Here is a 20,837-nt window from a genome sequence, read left to right as displayed (position 1 = left end):
GTCCTCTCACCTGTCCTCCTGCCTTTGATTTTGTGACTTTTCAGTTCTCAGCATGGATCTCTCTTCTGTGTTCAAGATCCACATTCCAGTCTCTGCCTGGGTATTGAGTAGGCTGCCCAAATTGAATTCAGTATGTTTCATTATACTATCCCTGGACCAATGCAGGATATAGACAGGCATGGATGCCTGCTTATTATTGTGTCTGTATTCTGTAAGCAACATTCTGTAAGGGCATGAGTATGCTATTAGGGATTATGAATGAGCTTTCAACAAATTTTAGTTGAGACCACTCTCTGGGCATCATCTAAAACAGATGTAACCCTTTTGAGGATCATCTCAACAAGTGTAACAGCATCTATGTTAGTTGTTAATATCCTATATAATAAAAGCCTAAGGTGCAAATTGACCAAACGGCAGAACGACTGGTGGAATGACCTGTCGCTGTGATGCGCACTGACCACCAGGGGGAAGACACTCAATGCAGGAGCTTCCCGCAGGCCCCAGGCCAGCCAAGGTGGGTGCCCAAGGAGGCCCCCTGATCGCCCCGCTGCTCACCCCGCAGATTGGCCCTGATCGCAGGCCAGGCCCAGAGACCCTACCCCTGCACGACTTTCATGCACCGGGCCTCTAGTAATTCAATAAAATAGTGTACCTCCAAACTCAGTTCTTCCTGATTCATAGCAGGCACTCAGATGCTGGCTGCCTCTTCCCAAGTCTCTCTTTTTAAAAAAAATATATTTTTATTGATTTTTTACAGAGAGGAAGGGAGAGGGATAGAGAGTTAGAAACATCAATGAGAGAGAAACATTGATCAGCTGCCTCCTGCACACCCCCTACTGGGGATGTACCCGCAACCAAGGTACATGCCCTTGACCGGAACCAAACCTGGGACCCTTCAGTCCGCAGGCCGACGCTCTATCCACTGAGCCAAACCGGTCAGGGCCCAAGTTTCTTCTTTAGGGCAGCGGTCGCCAACCTATTGGACCTCACGGACCACCAGGGGTCTGCAGATCACCTGTTGGCGACCGCAGCTTTAGGGAGTGTGACAACACCCTTCCTCTGCACCTTAGATGAGAGCACTTGAAGGTTCTCTCGCTGGTCTTTTCGCCTGGAATATGGTACTGCTACATGGTACAATAGTCTGTACAGTATTTTAACTTTTAAAATAAATTATGATAATTTAAATATATAGATTATGTGGGGTATTTCATCAGAAGATACACTGATCTGGTCTGTCTTGTAAGCTCAGTTGGCTGTTTTTTGTTGTTTTTTATTTTTATTTTTTTATGGCAAGTTACTTACTGCTGAAATAATAAAGAAGTCCTGTTTGGACATTAAATGAATATTAGTTCTGGCGTAGGCTTCATTAAAATGATCCTCTAAGCTTTTAATGGCCAGAGAAGTAATTTCACTGTTGCTCATTCTTAAGACCCATATATAAATTTATTTTTGCACCCCCTTTTCTCTACTTTAAGGTACAAAGAAAGAAATAGAATAGTAATAACTGTCCTAATAAATTTTATAATTTATAAGTGGTCAGAATATTCCCTTTATAAATGTGTTTTTTTATATTTCATACAGTATTGATATTTTAAAATTTTTAAATTTTTTTAAATTTTTTTTTAGAATTTGTATTTAAGTTGAAATATTTTAAATTTTTCATGTTTTTCAATTGACTTATATAATCTCAGAGATTACTATCTTCTTTCTAATTGTTTTTCAATTAGTGAGCATTCTCAAGAATTTTTATTATGTTGGTAAATAAAATAATAAAGAACCATGACCTTATTTATTTAGATGTTTCTTTTTAAAAAAATGGATTTCTGTGTTAGCATCTTCGTTTCTTTTATTTTCTGTGTCTTAATATTATTTATGAAAAAATTCTACATTTTAGAATATGTTGCCAAGTAGGGCTGTTCCTCTGGGAAATTAGACTGTTCTTTAGGCTAGATTGATTGATTGATTGATTGATTGATTTATATTGATTTCAGAGAGGAAGGGAGAGGGAGAGTGAGATAGAAACATCAATGATGAGAGAATCATTGATCAGCTGCCTCCAGCTTACCCCACACAGGGTCGAGCCTGCAACCCGGGCACATGCCCCCACCAGGAATCGAACCGTGACCTCCTTCTAGTTCGTAGGTCGACACTCAACCTCTGAGCCACACCGGCCGGGCTAGGCTAGCTTCTTAGAAGCAGTCTAGTAATAAAGTCTATATCTTGGAAACTCTATATTTGCAATATTAACATTAATTGGGAAGAAACAAGAAATCTGATTCATGTAAGGTTGATAATGTTTATTTCAAAATAGCCTTTTAGAAGTCCCACAAACTCAGTATGTGCCTATGATTAAGCAAAACAGAAACAACAATTTAGGAAGCTATATATAAGGGTCTTAATGTCAGGATTTTATCTTTATAACCTGTGGGTTCATTATGTCTCGGTGGATTTAAACTCTCACAAAATCTCAGTGAGGTTTGTAGTGTTGATTTACTGTTGTGTGATTTGTTAAATGTGGTTGTTGTTCCTGAATAAGTCAAGAAATTGTGGATTCCAGCTTTAAAATGGCATTTTAAATTTCTTGTTTGATTTTAAGACGTGTTTCTCCAAATGAATCTTAGATGGTTTGACTTCTCCACGGTCTCAGGGAGTTTGGGTTGAAGAACGTTATATATGGGATCACACTGTTGCCACTTTCAGCCAGGAAAACGGTGTCCGTCAGTAGGTGGAATAAGTTTCTATTCTAGGTTCTGTACATTTCGTAATTTTTTTGCCTTTTATTGCTTTTGTTGTTGTTAATCCTCAACTGAGGATATTTTTTCCATTGCTTTTTGGAGAAAGTGGAAGGGGGGGCAGGGTTAGGGGAAGAGAGAGAAATATCACTGTGAGAGTGACACATTGTCTGGCTGCCTCCTGCATGCACCCCAACCAGGGGTGGGGAGCAAACCTGCAAAGCAGGCACGTGCCCTTGGCTGAGAATGGAAATCGCGACCCTTCTGTGCCCAGGCCGCCGCTCTAGCACTGACCCACTGGCCAGGGTCTTTTTGCTGTTTTGTTGTTGTTTTTTCTATTTTAATGTGATCTTTTCCCATTGTGTTTTCTGAGTGGCAGTGCAGATATGTAGGAAAGCTCTTTATTTTTCTTTACTAGCCAAATTTTTAAACTTAGTTCCAAAAGTTTGTTACTGTGTTAGTTAATAAATTGCAAACATCTTGTAGAACTGGTGAATTGACTTCTCATTTTACCTTTAATTAAACACATTTTTTATTTTATATTTTGCTTATTTTTTTTTTAAGCTCTTTTCACTTATGGATATGAAACCTCCCATCTCTCGAGCCAAGATGATTCTCATCACAAAAGCTGCTATTAAAGCCATTAAGGTAAGAGCAAAATGAACATTTAATTTGAAAAATGTTTTTGAAATTTTGAAACTTATTAAACATGAGAATTCATCTTGTGAATTCATTCAACCTGAACCAGAGAGCGCTCACCAGCTTTTGCTGCGGGTTCAGGGCAATTGTGTGGGGTGTTTGCAGTGTGATGCTGCTTCAAAACGGGTCTCCCTTCTTGTTGTTGTTAGCATTTCCCTTGTATATTTTCCAGTTTTATTGAGGTATAATTAAATAAAAATTATAAGTAGTTAATAATACGTAGTAACACATGATGATCTGATGACACACATTGCTTAACGATGGCCGCGGTCACGCTGCGCACACCAGCCCTCCGATGGCAGCTGTGGGGCGTGTGGTCCTAGAAAGTCTCCGCTCCCAGAGCAGAGGGCAGAGCGGCACGGATTCTTACTTCATTTCATTCTTGCCGTAAATCAGCTGAGTGTTAGCTTCATTTTTATTTTTATTTTAAAACAAAGACTTGGGCTCCGCGAAATTAAATTTCTTACCCAAGATCACACCTAATTTTAGAAACTGCATCATTTAGTTCCAGTTCCATTGTCCCCAGCTCTCAGATGCTGCTTTGTGAAGGTTTATTGATTTAAAAATCTAAGGAAAAGGCTTCTCTTTGGGGTTGGAGGGTTGTAGTTTTGTGCTTTAGTTAATTTCTGATTTTTTTTTCAATTGTTGGCTAGATTATTTCTGATGGTTTATTCAGTATAATCTTTCTGTTGTTGTTAGTTTAGTTTATTAGATTCCACATAAAAGTGAAATCATATATATGGTGTTTATATCTTGAGAATTATTTAAATAATGCAAATTTTAAGGTTTTAAGTATTTTCTAATTACATTGCAGGAAATGTAGAAATATGTAAACTGGACAATAATTTTCTTTTAATTCTTTTTAGCTTTATAAGCATGTAGTTCAAATAGTGGAAAAGTTCATCAAAAAGGTAAGTATCCATTTAATTATTACCTCATTTTAGTTATGTTCAGTATTTGTAATTTACTTGGTAAATTGTAATTTGGATGCTTTCTTGTAAAGCCACTAAACAAAAAGTTGTCGCTGCAGGTTCTTTTAAACCTGTGGAGGGTTTTTTAAAAAGAAAACAACCACTTTAGAGCAACGCTGTTGGCTGAGCGCGAGCTTGGAGCAGGCGTCGCCAGCAGCTCCCTGCGCACCGAGCCTCGTGCTCCTGCCCTTTGCCCTGTTACTCTGTGGCATGTAACTCATCTGGGAGCATTTCAAGTGAAAGCACTTTGTAAAGCTTTTCCAGCTTCCCCTGCGCCCCCATAATTACATGATTCCAGTGCTGCCGTATTTTTACAGCCGTGTGACGAGCTCGTGTGTGGCTCAGCAGAGTCCTGAGAAGGGAGACGGAGGCATCTTTGTCTTCTCCCCAACCTGGCGCTGTGCCGTGTGGTGCAGACGCATAGCATGCATGGCCTTTGAGGAGTGGCCGAGAGGTGGAGAGGCAGATCACAGGACAAATAAGCAAAATGGGGGGATGACAGTGCCGGCAGGGCACCACCACCACTACCACAGAGAGCAGGCTTGGACCTGCTCCTGTTGATTCTGTACGTGGACACCCATAAAGGGGAACGGGCACGCGCGGACCGATCGCCTGCGTCCCCGCTGGGCTCATCAGAAACATCTGCAGCGCGATCTGCTGTGTGATTGTTTCCGCCGCTCACTCAGCCGCTCCCGAGTGGGACGCTGCCCTCGGTGCCTGGCTTGTGGAAAGAGTAGATGCCTCGTCATTGTTTTTCTGAGGATGAATTTCTAGACAAAGAATTGTTGGATTAAACGAGGCTTTGCTTTTATAGCAAATCCTCTCCCATAAAGGTTATATCACTGGAATGTACGTAGTATCTGTTTCTCTATTACTTTTATCTTTTCCGTTTCATAGGCCAAAAACCTTCCCTTTTGGTTTTTGTTTTTCTGGCACTGTACTTGAACAGAATTAAAATGGATACATTGTTAAAATTATCTTTTTCGCAATTTTAAAAGGTAAAATTTATTGTTTTGAGCAGGATGAATTGGATTTGTATGGAATTGGTGTAGGGGTTGGTAAAGTAATGATGATTCTGGGAAGTTGTTGTGGGAGGTAGGGTATCAGAGAAAAGTAAAGTACGGGGTCTGAAGTACCAAGAAAATAGCAGCGCTGTATAGACTGGGAAGTTGACAAGCTGGCCATTAAGACAGCTAAACATTCGAGTCGTTTCTAAATAGAACCATTAGTATACAGTTTCATTAACGTGAGATTAATGGGTGTCAAATTGCTTTCTTGTATTGACTTTACATCTTTATCTTTGTAGTGTAAACCAGAATACAAGGTTCCAGGGTTATACGTAATCGACTCAATTGTACGACAGTCCCGTCACCAGTTTGGAACTGATAAAGATGTTTTTGGGCCAAGATTCTCTAAAAACATAACCGCCACATTCCAATATTTATATCTTTGTCCATCTGAAGATAAGGTATAGTTAATATAGTTAATTTTTTAATTAAAACTTTTGTTTTCATTTATATTTATTTGGATCTGTTTAAATGTATTTTAGCTATTTGAAGCCTATTGTAGTATTAGAAAGAAATCATAGTAATCTCTGAACTTGAAACAAAATCCAGTTTTTTCTATAGTTTTTTCTCATATTTATCTTTCTTGTAAAATTCTTTAGGAAAGTCATATTGTTGAAATATGAAAGCACCATTGTGGTTTTTGCTTGTTTTTTTTTTTTTTAATATTTCTTACTGATTTCAGCGAGAAAGGGAGAAGGCGAGAGATGGAAACATCAGTGATGAGAGAGAATCATTGATTGGCTGCCTCCTGCACACACCCCCTACTGGGGATCAAGCCCACAACCCGGGCATGTGCCCTGACCTGGAATTGAACCACTACTTTCTGGTTCATAGGTTGACACTCAACCACTGAGCCACACTGGCTGGGCAGGACCATTGTGGGGGTTTTGTGTGTGTGTGTTTTAAAAAAATATATTTTATTGATTTTTTATAGAGAGGAGTAGAGAGGGATAGAGAGTTAGAAACATCGATCAGCTGCCTCCTGCACACTCCCTACTAGGGATGTGCCTGCAATCAAGGTACATGCCTTTGACCAGAATTGAACCTGGGACCCTTCAGTCCACAGGCTGATGCTCTATCCACTGAACCAAACCGGTAGGGCGGCAGGACCATTGTGTTTTAAAGAAGACATTGTTGGAAAGATTCACTTGTAGTTGAGTGATAAGGACATTCTGTGGTAGAGAAAGGCAGGGCTCATCTCAGATGGCTGCGCATTCCAGAAGGAAGGGGCAGTACTGGGTGGCTCTGCCTGGCATACAGAGGTGCGGGAGCATCAGCGGTATTCGTTAGCAGCCAGACTGCAGTATCCGATTCCGCACGTGCGTAGCTGGCTCTACCGGCAGGGACTCCAGGAGGCGGGAGCAGGGCACTGGTGAGTCTCTTCCGAGTCGTGAAGAATGGAGACCTTTACAGTAAACAGCACGTGCATCTGAGTGTGTGGGTTCTGTGTGTATATTGGAGGGTGCTCTTGTGGGAAAAGTACACACGAAGAAAGAAGAGCCTCAGTCCTTGAGTAGGAGACGAGAGTTACGCCCTAAATAACACCTCTCAGGTCCTTCATATTTACCTGTCCACAAACTGCTTGCCTATCCACTACTGGTCAGTTTCTTAACTGTCGCAGTTGTTATAATCATCCTAATTAAATTCTTCAGTTCTATAACTTTTTTTGTCAGTGATGGATGGGGTTTCTTTTTAACCATAAATAAAGTCTGAAAATTTTAAATAACATTTCTCTATTATTAAGTAATCAATTTCTTTTGATTCTGTAGGTTATATTACTTTTCTGTTTCCTTTTTCCCCTTCTCTGTTTCATATTGTAGATTATACTGCTGAAGAAAGGCTGATTAGTTGAATGAGGCTGTGATTCTGACAATAGATTTTATTTTCCTAGGCCCTAGCCAGTTTGTCTCAGTGGATGGAGCATTGGCCTGCGGATTGAAGGGTCCCAGGTTTGATTCCAGTCAGGGGCACATGCCCAGGTTGCAGGCTCGATCCCCAGTGTGGGGTGTGCAGGAGGGAGCCGATCAAATGATTCTCTGTCATCATTGATGTTTCTATCTCTCTCTCCTCCCTTCCTCTATGGAATCAATAAAAATATATTTAAGAAAAACACACACACAAAGAAATGGCTTAGTATGGAAAAATTGGCGTGAGGTTATTGTATTTCTCTCTTTTTTTTGGTAAGGTGTAATAAATTACTTATGCAAATATTAATTGTGTATTCACGTTTTCTCACACATAACAGAGTAAAATAGTCCGTGTGCTGAACCTTTGGCAAAAAAATGGAGTCTTTAAAATTGAAATTATCCAGCCCCTTCTGGACATGGCCGCGGGGAGCAGCAGCGCCATCCCGGGGGCCGACAGCGTCGCTAACAATGAAGGTGAGCGGCTCTGAGCCGTGGGCGGGGCCCCTGCACGAGGGGCGGGTCTGTGTCCACTGCGGACTTTTCCCTGGAGGAAGCTGGAGCTCGCGTCACATCGTGGAGGGATGGCTTCTTCCCGTAATTATTCGTAATGAAGACGCGGCCCTTCCCGCACTTGTTCCAGCATCGACTCTAGCAGCGCACTCTCTGTTTTTCTCTGAGTTAAACTGAACGGACGCTGTTTTGGGGAAGAAGCTTAACGGAGCGTAAAAAAAAATTGGCAGGTTGACGTGTTCTTAGTCCTTCATGACCTCTTCTTTCTTAGGTTCGCCGCCTCCTCCAGTTAAAGTTTCTTCTGAACCCCCACTGGTCACTACAAACTCTGTGCCACCCGTCCAGCAGCTGCCCAGTTCGGACGCTTTTGCTGCCGTGGCCCAGCTGTTCCAGACGACCCAAGGGCAGCAGGTAAGCGACCGACGGGAGTGGGAGTGCTTGCCGTGGGCACTGGTGTGGGTCCTTGTGTCTCTTCCGGACAATGAGCACATTCGAGGGAGGAAGGGGTGCTCTCCAGCTAGAAAGGCCGGGGGCTGGACGGCGCGGGAGTGGGGTGTGGGGAGTGAGCCGGGCAACAGAGCGGCAGTGCCCTTGGAAGAGAACGAGCCGCAGGACGCCCAGCGGCCGGTGCTGCTCACAGGTCTAACATTGCAGTCTGGTTTCAAGTTACTTGAATCGGAGATGATGTTTACATTTTCCAAAACCATATATTTACCTTGCTCACAATTCAGTGTCTTTCCTCTTCTTTTTGACCATTATTTTCTACCAGTGGGGTTGTCAACATACATTTTTAACTTTAAGCAACACAGATTGTATCCTCGCTGTATTCAAACACAGCAAACCTAACAGTATTAAAATGTTGACTCTTTTTTCTAGTTTACTCTGTGCCTATGCTATTTTGAGTCACCTTTAAGCTTTTGTAGTAAAATGTCTTTGATGCAATGATTACACTTGGAGAGGTGGTTTATCGGTTTTGCCATTCTTTAAGCTTCAGCAGATCCTTCAGACTTTTCAGCAGCCTCCAAAACCACAGTCTCCCGCCATTGACAATGCTGTGATGGCTCAGGTTCAGGCCATCACAGCTCAGTTAACGACAACTCCGGCACCACCGCCTGAGCAGAAGGCCACGGCGTTTGACAAGGTACGCTTCTCACAACACCACCCGTGTGTATGTCACTCGCTTGTGATGTTGAAGTTGGCCCTTCGCTAGCGTCTCTGTGGCTTGTTGGTTTTATTATTTGTGCTTTCAGGTATTCCCCCACAACATCAAAACATTGTTTTAATTCTGGTTACAAATTTATATAGACTCATTCCAAATTTTTCCGTAAATAAAGAAGTAAAGGATGAAAAATAAAAGTGGACAGTGTAAAGGAAAGTGAACAGACCGTGTACCATTAAGCCCGTGCGTGGAGTGACGATGGGAACGTTTTGCTCAGCCTCTTTTCAGAGTGTCCTTGTTGGGGACAGATGCCTTTCAGCTCACTCGCTCTGATCTTAATCATCTTACCTCATCTTGGTGTTGGTGCTGTGAAGGTTGATAGATTTAGGTCTGCACTTTCGCTTGTTAGGCCCCGGTCCGTGACCTGGACACATCGCTGTTTAGCTGTCCCCCTTTCAGTAGGCGTTTACACTGCTTCCGGCTTTTGCTGTTAACAACCCTAGTTACCACGTCTGTACGAGGGTGTAGGTTGTGCGGTGTCCTCATGCTCTGTTGGCCTTGGCATCTCCAAGGGGCCGCGCTCAGGGTATAGATACGCTGAATCAGCACAGCTCCGAGCTTCGGGTTGAAATGTTAACCCAGATAACTCCACTCCGGTCGTCTCATATCTTCCTTTTTGTGGGTTTAAGGCTGTATAACATTTTATTTCGTTTTACAGGTTTCACTACAAAAAGCACAAGTTTGAAGGTCCTAGAAATAAATGATAACTTTTAATCATCTGTGAGATTTCTCATTTCTCTCCAGCATTCTAATTATAAGATATAATAAGTTTCATTATATCTTATGTAAAATATGCTGGTCGTTCAAATTAAGACTCTGCAGTAAACACTGGTTGTCATTGTGTCTTGGTGATTGATTGATTTTTATGGATTTTATTTTATAGAGAGGAAGGGGAAAGAGAGAAACACCCGCTTGTTGTGCTCCCATGTGTGCACTCATTGGTTGGCTCTTGCATGTGCCCTGACCGGGATGAACCTGCAGTCTTGGTGCAGCAGGGTGGCGCTCACCAGCTGAGCTGCCGGCCAGGGCTGTGCTCTGTCTTGGGAATCTATGAATGACCACTGGTTAGAAGCAGGTTGGATAAAATGCGTGAGTGCAAAAGCCCTCCACTGTGGGAGGGGAGAACACGAATAATGCAGTGTGCTCCAACCCGCTTCTCTGAGCAGACCTGTGTGTGCTTTCAGAACTATTTCCATGTACATGTGAGTGTAAATGCTTCCATTCTGTGGTTTTACTCAATTTCTACTTTGTGTTTTGATTAGGAAGCCTTCCCACCTGTATTTTTTTTTTTGAATTTTATATTTTCTTCTAGTGGTTTTATATTTTTGTTTTTTACATTTGTCTCTTTGGTTCTTTTGGAACCTACTTTAGAATATGGTTCAAGATAGTTAAATCTTTATAGTTTTAGAAAGAACTAATTTTCCCTCACTGTTTTTATCTGAGACTAAATTCTCATTTATCTCTATGCCTATCTCTAGACCAGTGGTTTTCTCAACCTTCTGGCCCTTTAAATACAGCTCCTCATGTTGTGACCCAACCATAAAATTATTTTCGTTGCTACTTCATAACTGTAATGTTGCTACTGTTCTGAATTGTAATGTAAATATCTGATATGCAGGATGGTCTTAGGCGACCCCTGTGAAAGGGTCGTTCGACCGCCAAAGGGGTTGCGATCCACAGGTTGAGAACCGCTGCTCTAGACACTGTTCTGTCCCACTAATGTATTTGTTTATTTTGCATTATAATTTAAGTACTTGTAACTTATATGCCATATTTTATTTCCAGGTATTAAGCGCCCCCCCCCCCCCCCCAGGTTTTCTTTAGCTGTTCTTGAGCCAAGATTATAGTCAGGGTTCTCCAGGGAAACCGAGCCAGTTTATACACACAGCGTCCACCCAGAGGACGGGAAGGACAGAGGGAGGGTGGTTGATTGCTGAGGTTTTGACTCATGCAGTTGTGGAGTGGAGGCTTGCAGAGTTGACCTTCGTAGGGCAGACTGGAGGCTGGACACTCGGGGGAGAGTTACTGTTCGAGTCTTGAGTCTGCATCCCAAAGGGCACGGCTCTGTGTTGCGTCTTGAGGATTCCTTCTTCAGGAAACCTAAGTTCAACTGATTGGTTGGGGCCACTCAAGTAATGGAGGGTATTTCTTCATTCAGAGCCCACTAATATAAACATTAGTCACATTAAAAATATCTTCACAGTTCCTCTAGGGCAGTGGTTCTCAACCTCCTGGCCCTTTAAATACAGTTCCTCATGTTGTGACCCAACCATAAAATTATTTTCGTTGCTACTTCATAACTGTCATGTTGCTACTGTTATGAATCGTCATGTAAATATCTGATATGCAGGATGGTCTTAGGCGACCCCTGTGAAAGGGTCGATCGACCGCCAAACGGGTCTCGACCCACAGGTTGAGAACCGCTGACCTAGGGTAATATTTGACCAAACAGCTGGACACCATAACCTAGCCAAGTTGACACATAGTTAACCAGCGCAGCATACTTTTCCAGGTGAACTTGGCATACGTTTTAGAATTCATGAGTTTATGGGTTAATTTAAGAAGTACTGATAGTTTTTTACACAGTATCCATATACTACAATGTCTTTTTTTTGTATGTGTTCAGTACATTTGTTTTATTTATTCTTAGGTATTTTTCAGGTTTACTGTTACATAACATTTCATTTGGTTAATGATGACATAATGCAAAAACTATTGATTTTTGTTTTATCCTGTAAAATGGTCATGGTATTAAACACCTAATTTTATAGTTGGTTCTCTGCTTTTGTAGGTAGCCACTTGTTTTACTTTTCCTCTTCTACATCTCTGCCTGTTTCTTCCCCCTTTTTTAATGCACTGGTGGCTAGGACTCCAGGAACATGCTGAGTGAAGGCAGTGATGGTGGCATCCCCATCTTGTTCCTTTGAGGTGTAGTTCCTCTAATGCTTGACCTGAAGTGGGTTGTTTTTATGTCACGTTTGGAAAAAGGAACTCTATGCTCTTCCTGTTGCTAAAAATGTCCGTCTTTAGCGAGTCAAACTGAACAGTTTGTTTATTTCAGCTGATTCATAGATCTTCAGGTGCCTAAAAAGCAACAAAAATGTATTTTTGGATAGATATTATTATAATTTTTTTAATTGTTTCAAATATTTTCCAAAGCAATAGGTATAGACCTTAAGACTTTAAATGCACAAATTTATGTGATAAACTTTAGAGATCATAGGTTTTGTTTTTTTGTAGACAATTTAGATCTGAGTTTTAAATTTGGCTTTATTCTGATGTTGAGTTACTTAGATATTCCGTGTGCACCACTATGAAACAGTGATGGTAGCGCCTGTATTTGATTGCCTGCCGCAAGGGCTAAATAAGCTAATGTGTGTGAAACAGCAAGATGCCTGGGTCATGTTGGCTCACTCAGTTACAGTAAGAACCTTTAATCTCATGGCCTAGAATTAGAAAGAAACATGTGTTGTCCCTTCCTCATTCAGAAATCTTCTGTTGAGTAAAGTTCTAGCCAAACTATCACAGAGCCCCACAGATTTAGGAATTTGAGGTTGGAAATCCATGAACAGAATGGACCCAGCGTAAGAGAGGAGATTGCTCATTGGACGCCAGAGACTGGGGCTTTGAGGTCAGAAGGACCGTGTCTGCCTCCTGAGTCTGCGCTCACTGACTGTGCCGTCCCGGTTATATTCTCATTGTCCTGAGCTTCAGTCTTGTTTGTGAAAAGAAGAAGATCTGTCCCCATCGCACGCTTTGGTGATGGGGACGTGTGTGCGATCTACCAAACAGTAGCGGGTGTGTATGGCACAGCTTCCTTCCTTTCTGAGCAAATGTGATGGTGGCTTCCATGGCTCTTCTGGACATGTGGTCTGGTGGAGTGCCTTGTCCGTTTGTCCCTTTTCTCATGGACGTGCCTGGTCATCTGAAGGGAGCCGGGAAGCTCTGAGAAAGAGGCTAGTGCGCAGGTGGTGAGACTTCTCCATCAGCCCTGTCTGTGCCCATCGCTTTTTCTTTTCATATGAACATATTCGTGGGCGGGCAGCCTTGGGCATTTTTCTGTGGGCATTTATCGCAATTGGGTAAGACGATCTTGCATTTCGTACATTCTGAAGCCTGCTGAAATGGACACCATTGTCATGTATGCAAAGTTCCAAAAGTTTTTTGTCTAGAAGCATGACTATTTCGGTAGAATACTTACATTGCTAAATTAATAAAGTAAGCACATAGACGATGGTCAGAAAGAAAACGCCGCCTTTATAATTAGGGAAGAAAACAGAACAAAAGCTGTCTTTTTCAAATGGCATTTGTGTAAAAATGGTTTGTCTGTGAACCAGCTCCTAGGGGCACGTGGGAAAATGAGATTGTACGTGACAGTGTGGTAGGATTAGAGGTGGTGGGAACATCTGTTGTTTTTATGAAGTTTTTGTGCACTGAATGCTGTCGGAATTTTAAAGTGGAAAACCAACATCCCTGTTGCAGAAGCTACTTGATCGATTTGATTATGACGATGAGCCAGAAGCTGTGGAAGAATCGAAGAAAGAAGATGCTGCTGCCGCTGCTGCCAGTACCACCTCTGCTGCTGCCGCACCTGCTGCTGCCCCGGCCCCTGCTCCCCCCCCTGCCAGTACCACCTCTGCTGCTGCCGCACCTGCTGCTGCCCCGGCCCCGCCCGCTGCTGCCGTGCCCGCTGCGTCTCCACCGCAGGCGCCCTTGTGAGTGTCCGTCCCTCAGTGCGCGTGGAGTCAGTGTGTTCACAGGCACAGGATAGGAACATGGAGTGGCAAGATCGTTTTCCATATACAGTCCTTGTCTTTTTAAAAAATGATATTTTGGGTTTTCTCCCACATGAGGAAGGGATCCTAAAAAATGTACCAAAAAAATGGCTTTTATGTTGGGAACGGTGCTCAGTGTATTAGTTAGTATGTAGGCAAATAGACGATTCAGTAAATTGTTGATTATCAATGATTCCTGGAGAACATTCTTTATATTTCTGTATAAGTGAGGCGTGTGTTTTGGACTGGGTAAAAGGATCACTCATGCTTTTTCAGTGGGTATCCTGGAGATGGCATGCAGCAACCAGCGTATCCCCAACATCAGAATATGGATCCGTTTCAGCCGCCGATGATGGCAATGCAACAGGACCCAGTGCACCATCAGGTACAGGTGTGTTTCTTGCAGCTGAGTTTTATGTCTACAGATGCTCATCCCAGCCTGCGGGCTGCACCTCACAGACCCCCATTCAGCGGCCTGATTGGATAGGTAGCACCACAACTGCAGTAAACACTGTTGAGCACATCACGGATTTGAGTTGCTTTTTGCTTTAATTAAAACAAGGATGCCAGATCTTCCATGCTCCTAACTTAATAGCAAGCATTGCTGTAAAGTAGTGTAGGGAGCAGCAGGCCCCGGCCTGTGTCAGGGAGCTGGCCTGTTAGCGGCAGCGCTCTCCCGCCGAGGAGCCTGCTCCGTGTGTGAGGAGATGCTTCCGAGGCCTTCGGCTCGGCAGGCAGGTGTGGGCTGGAGGCAGCACTGGAAGGAGCACAGCGCACGGGAATCGCAGGCAATGGGTAGAGATTTCATTGGATTTATTTTAGTAAATCCTCGAATTCAGAGTTTCTTAAGCTTGACTATGCATTTCAGTAAATGGGGGCAGGGAGGGGCATTTTAAAAAATGCAAATGCTGCTCGGAAGGTGCGCTCGGTGGCTAAGCATTGATCCATGCACCCAGAGGTCACCGGTTCGCTTCCTGGTCAGGGCCCATGCCCAGGTTGTGGGCTCGACCCCAGGGGGTGTTTAGGAGATAGCCAATCGAGATGTTTCTCTCATCGCTGTTTCCATCCTTCTCTCTCTAAAGTCAATAAAACAGTTTTTAAAAAGTGCAAATCCTGGCCCTCCAGTGCTCCAGTGAATCCAGAGACTGGTTTTAATTGTGCAGTGATTCTGCTGTGCAGCTAGTCCTGGGAATAACACCTGATGGCCCGAGTTCAGGCGAGGTTCTGAGAAATCTGTCCCGACTGTACGCATCTTACTCGCATCGCCCTCAGTCCATTTTACACATTTGGTAACAGGAAGTTGATAGCGATATTTTAATGACTTGATGAAGTTTGAAAAGTATTTTATAAGCCTATTTAAAATATGAAGAAAACCTATGAACTTATTTCCAAATGTTTTAACAGTTACTGAAAGTTTATAAATAGTTTAGAAAGAATACTTCTTTTGTGACATAATTATATTTGTAATTGTATTGACATTGGAATGGCACATGCAGAAATATGTTAAGTTGTGGTTTACTCTCATTGTTATATTTGAAATCCTAAAAGTAGGCATGTTGGATGAAAGTCTCCTTAGAGACTTCCATTTTTTAAAGAATGAACCTACAAGCCAGTGCTTCTAGCCTCTTCCAAAAATCAGAGAATCTCTGATTTTAAGTTCAGTCTGTCACATGGTTTCCTCACAATAAGTGAAGTTATATCTTTAAATATATAAACCCCAAACCTGTGTGTTTATAATTTTAAAATGAGTCATGGGGTTTTTAACCTGCATATATACTTGGATATGTAACAGTTCTTTGAGTAATGATTATTTGTGGAATTTGCTAATTACTGTTGTGTATCATTATTTTTCCTTGATAAAAATTTATTTGAAAGTATTTTAATTTCATATTAAAGGCGGGGCTTTAAAATTTGTTTTTGGTAGCTATTATTTAAAATCTACGCATACCCTTTCTTTCAAAACCAAGGTTCCACTTCCTCCTAATGGACAGATGCCGGGGTTCAGCCTTCTGCCCCCGCCTGCGTTCCCTGCCCTGGCTCCACCTGTGCTTCCTCCCGCTGCCCCCGTGCAGCAGCCGTTCCAGGCCCCCTTCCCGGCCCCCAGTGAGCCGCTCGCACAGAAAGCCCAGCAGGTAAAAGCTCCCTTCCCGCCGTTGAGGACCTTCGGTGCCGGGACTGATGTTCTGGTTCCTGCCTGTTGGCTTGTCATCTGCAGTTTTGAATGTGAAGAAAGACTGACCTTGGACACACACGTGCCTCTCTGTGCCCCACGTTCTCATCTGTAAAATGGGCGTGATTGAGGATTGGGATAGAGTATAGAATGCTTAACAAGTACCTCAGGATGGCCTATGGAAACAGTGTGTCACCTGCACGCAGTCATTTCCGAAAGGAGAGTGTGTCCTCTGGCCTCATAAACAATGTAAAGGTTCTTACACTGAAGGCCATTGGGTCTCAAGTAACCCAAAGAGAACTGCTTCAGGTCAGGAGACTGGAATGGAATGTTTTTAGGTTTTGTCCTGTGCCTTATTTATAATTTTCCTTTTCTCATTTAATGATAGCTGTTTGTTTTGTTTTTAAAGGAAATGAAAGTAGAACAGCCTTGTATTCAAGAGGTGAAGCGGCATATGTCTGATAACAGAAAGTCGAGATCTAGGTCAGCATCCAGGTAATTTATGGAAAATGTTTTTCCAATTCTATGTGTCTTAGGAGACATAGAGTTGGATTGGTTCCGAGTTGGGTGAATAAATATCACTTGGTGTATTTGTGTGCCTGTGTGTGAGTTGGAGCAGAAGTACTTGCAAACCATTCTGAGGTCAGTGGTCTTACCCACATTTGTTCCCTGGGACGCCTGTGTACAGATCGTTTACACGGCATTGTAATCGCTGCAGCAAAGAGGGCTGGCTGAGAAGGTAGGTAACAGCTGTGACTGCAGGCATGTAGTTAGTGCAGCACCGGAGGCGTCGACGGTGAGAGCACTTCCATAAACTGCCAGCCTTCTTTCTTTAGTCATTTCAATAGACTCTTTCCCTGCTGTCAGTTTCTTATGTATTCACACATTAAATTACCTGCTTTATGTTTTTATTTCTTCTTCAAATTAACACGTGCTTACATGCTTAACACTTTCTTCGTGTGCTGTCCATTCTTCCTCCTGAAAATATTAGGTCACCAAAAAGGAGGCGCTCTCGATCTGGTTCTAGATCTCGACGGTCTCGGCATCGACGCTCTCGATCTCGGTCCCGGGACAGACGGCGCCATTCTCCTCGCTCTCGATCCCAAGAAAGACGGGACCGAGAGAAAGAGAGAGAGCGCCGGCAGAAAGGCCTTCCTCCCGTCAAGTCCGAGACCGCGAGCGGTACGTTCCCCTTTGCAGTCAGGCTTCTGCAGGATTTCTTTATGTCGTGGATTTAAAGTGTTTCCTAATTGTTAGCAAAACACTGCTTTATCGTGTCTCATTAGTTGACTGTATACTCTTGGATTTGCTTTTTCGTTAAGCCAGCTGTAAAGCAGCAGTGAGGAGTGAGTGTGGGAAATAGATTCTAGCCAACCTCATGCACAGTGGGAAGGTTTTATTTACCTTTTCCCCTAGAATCACTAATCCCCTCTTTCTTTTCTGAAGATTTCCTAGTATAGACGGCATTATCTTGCATTACTTCCTGAATATGTGCATGAAGTCTGTGTAATAGTGTGTGTGCTGCATCCGGAGCTAACCGGATGTCGTCATTGGTGGCCTGGGCAGATACGAGGCTTCTGACTCTGTGAAGCTTGTTGCCTGGGGCACGCTCGGCAGGTGGAGGGCCGGTGCGCACGGCGAATGCAAGCACTGTACTGGCTGGGCTCAGGGTTAGGATCCAGTCTCGGGTCTGTCCACGGAGGCAGTTTGCTTTAACGCTGTGTGTGTTCACTATTCTGGTTTCAATTCTGGAAGCAGTGCCGCAGTTTCTAGAATATTTAAACGAACTAGGATATGGGACTTGCTCCTCAAGCCTGAGGTAACTCGTGCTTGGTTCTGTAGTGATTTTCTGACGGCGGGTGCAGTGTGGTTCGCTGTCAGGTGTGCGTGTTTCTGACGACAGCTTTACTCTCAGTTTGTAGCACTACACTCTGGGTGGGACAGCTGGACAAAAGGACGACTCAGCAGGACGTTGCCAGTCTCTTAGAAGAGTTTGGTCCAATTGAATCGATTAATGTGAGTATTTATTAAATTACTTAATGACAGTGGACAGATGTGATTGTCATTTCATAAAATTAAGGATTGGGACCTCAGGTAACATTTGCCCAGGTTTTGTAGACAATGTGGCTAGAGTTGAGGGGTTCTGAGTCCGTGTTTAGCATTCTCTGCTTTTAATCATGTATCTTTAATAACCACGTTTAAAACCTTTTTCTAGAAAAGTCCTTATGTAATAAAGCTTAGGGGACTGTAGGCTCCTTAATAACTGGCAACTGAGACCAAACGTACATTGCCAGTTGACGAGGTGTTTACTCTCCGGCGACGGAGTGCTGGCATGACCGGGGAGATGGGTCTGGCTGGGCTGTTGGAACTGGTGACTTGTATCTTGTTGTTCTTTGATGTTGTGCCCATATTTTCCCACACGGAAATCTCCTGGAGCAGATGATTCCTCCCAGAGGCTGTGCCTACATTGTTATGGTGCATAGGCAAGACGCCTACCGCGCCCTGCAGAAGCTGAGCCGAGGGAACTATAAAGTGAACCAGAAGTCCATAAAGGTACAGTGTTCTACCTGAGACTCCATTTTCTTAAACTGTAATATTGGACATAAGCGTATTTCATATGCATCTTTTAAAAAAAAGTTATCTGTTAAGGTTACCAAATTTTAAATGTTAGGTTCATGGTAGAATTTTTAATTTTTTAAAATGTAGATAGAGCAAGCCTTCAAGGTATTGGTGCCTTAAATAGAATATTTATTTATTTTTATTTTTTAAATATATTTTTATTTCAGAGAGGAATAGAGAAGGGTAGAGAGATAGAAACATCAATGATGAGAGAGAATCCTTGATGGGCTGCCCCCTGCACGCCCCACACTGGGGATCGAGCCCACAATCCAGGCATGTGCCCTGACTGGGAAGCTAACCATGATCTCCTGGTTCATAGGTTGACGCTCAACCACTGAACCACACTGGCTGGCTTAAATATAATATTTAGTAAAATATTTTATCTTGTTATTTAAAAATTTTTGGATGTAAAGTTTGTCATTTTTCTTAGAATTAACTATGAAAAGTCTTGAACAAAGATAGGAAAAAGATACAGATAGATGGGCATTCTTCCCTGCGGCGCCCCAGCCAGTGCTTCCTTGGTGTCAGCGCACTGCCCTGGGCTTGGGCCACAGAGTGGCTTTGTCTAGTGCTGGATCATCCCAAGGTCCCTGGCTTCCGAGAGTGGCCCCGTGTGCTGGGTTGTCCAGGGGAGTTGGCAGTTGCCCTGATAAACATTTGTCTTTTCTCTAAGTTTTATGCTGACTGGGTTGTGAGGTGGGGGGGGAAGTGGGTAAGGAGGAGGTGCAGTTACATTCCCATCTAAGACAGCGGGAGACGAGTGGGCACCGCTTTCCTGGTGGCAGATAAGGCCCAGGACCGCGAGGCCAGATGCCCCTGCTGCCCCAGTCTGAGCGAGTAGAACGGGGGGAACTGAACTCTCGAACCTCACAGCGTTCCCTGTGTCCCTTTCTCTCCTTATTGAATTCGTGGTGAACAGATCGCCTGGGCCTTAAACAAAGGCATCAAGGCGGACTACAAGCAGTATTGGGACGTGGAGCTGGGTGTGACCTACGTTCCTTGGGACAAAGTGAAGCCTGAGGAGCTGGAGGGCTTTTGTGAAGGAGGCATGTTGGACAGCGACACGCTTAACCCAGGTAACGCGGTGCTGGTGTATGTAAAACCCAGGCGTGCGGTGCGTGCGGCAGATGCTTCTTTCCAAGATGAAGCGTTTTTTTGTGATTTTTCAAGTACCACATGTGCCATTCTCTCCGTGATAAACCGAGGACACAGTGGTGACTAAGATAGATGTGGTCTTTGCTCTTCTGCAACTTACAGTAAGTGGAGAGATGCAGATCCAAAGTAAACAATGACTGATCGTGGGTCAGACAGACCCAATGAGCCCTAACCTGGTCGTCGTCGACACTGTGCTGTAATCCAGTGCTTTGTAGTAATTTCTTTGAAAATGTGTGAATGTCCAGAAAAGTCGTGGGAAGTAGGTGTGTATGGCAAGGAGGTGCAGTTGTGTGTGGTCAGGTCTATGAGAGACGCCAGGCTGGCAGTGGGATTGCAGGGGGAAAGTGGCAGCGGCTCTGGGCATGGCCTGGAGAGGGTCCGGGAACTGATGCGGGAGGGGCACAGGGTGGCGTGGCGCGGGGAGAGGGCTGCTGGGGGGGTGTAAGCAGGGCTGTGGCTGGAGAGCCACGGGAGGGGTTGGTGCTGGACGACTGCGCCCAGGCCCTCCTCCCTGCACTGGGCCTGGTGCCTGGCATTCTGGGAGGCTCCTCCCTCCCCGATCCTTTGTCCAAACAAGAACCTAGACTAGACACAGAACTTGGCTGGAGATCCTGGCTAGGCTGCTGATCAGTTGACTGCTGTCTCCATGTCATTCATTCCTCACCGACTCTGTCCACACCTTTGGGAACCCCAGGACCTGCTGGGGTTGGACCCCAAAATTTGGAGCCCGAACAATGACTCCTACTGTGTACCTACCCATCACTATCCAGGGCCCTGGAGCACTGGTTCTCAACCTTCCTAATGCTGTGAACCTTTAATACAGTTCCTCATGTTGTGATGACCCCCAACCATAAATTATTTTCGTTGCTACTTCATAACTGTAATTTTGCTACTGTTATGAATCCTAATGTAAATATCTGATATGCAGGATGTATTTTCATTGTTACAAATTGAACATAATTAAAGCATAGTGATTAATCACAAAAACAATATGTAATTATATATATGTTTTC

At 43.6% G+C, this 20,837-nt stretch overlaps 1 protein-coding gene across 1 annotated transcript in view; it reads left to right on the top strand.

Annotated features, from left to right (window-relative positions):
* The first annotated feature begins 3,296 nt into the window (after positions 1-3,296).
* SCAF4 (SR-related CTD-associated factor 4) overlaps positions 3,297-20,837 on the top strand; it is a 24,586-nt gene continuing 7,045 nt past the window's right edge. The window contains exons 1-14 of the mRNA XM_014535166.1: positions 3,297-3,380; positions 4,298-4,342; positions 5,709-5,870; positions 7,715-7,850; positions 8,158-8,297; positions 8,875-9,027; positions 13,588-13,820; positions 14,157-14,271; positions 15,848-16,012; positions 16,460-16,545; positions 17,042-17,232; positions 17,966-18,066; positions 18,490-18,603; positions 19,589-19,745. Of these exons, the coding sequence (XP_014390652.1) occupies positions 3,309-3,380; positions 4,298-4,342; positions 5,709-5,870; positions 7,715-7,850; positions 8,158-8,297; positions 8,875-9,027; positions 13,588-13,820; positions 14,157-14,271; positions 15,848-16,012; positions 16,460-16,545; positions 17,042-17,232; positions 17,966-18,066; positions 18,490-18,603; positions 19,589-19,745 (1,870 nt within the window). The 5' untranslated portion in view covers positions 3,297-3,308. The remainder of the gene's footprint in view (positions 3,381-4,297; positions 4,343-5,708; positions 5,871-7,714; positions 7,851-8,157; positions 8,298-8,874; positions 9,028-13,587; positions 13,821-14,156; positions 14,272-15,847; positions 16,013-16,459; positions 16,546-17,041; positions 17,233-17,965; positions 18,067-18,489; positions 18,604-19,588; positions 19,746-20,837) is intronic.

Source organism: Myotis brandtii, unplaced genomic scaffold, assembly GCF_000412655.1.
Source record: "Myotis brandtii unplaced genomic scaffold, ASM41265v1 scaffold139, whole genome shotgun sequence".
Taxonomy (NCBI): domain Eukaryota; kingdom Metazoa; phylum Chordata; class Mammalia; order Chiroptera; family Vespertilionidae; genus Myotis; species Myotis brandtii.
The sequence above is the reverse complement of the archived record's forward strand: the minus strand, read 5'-3'. Positions and strand labels throughout refer to the sequence as shown.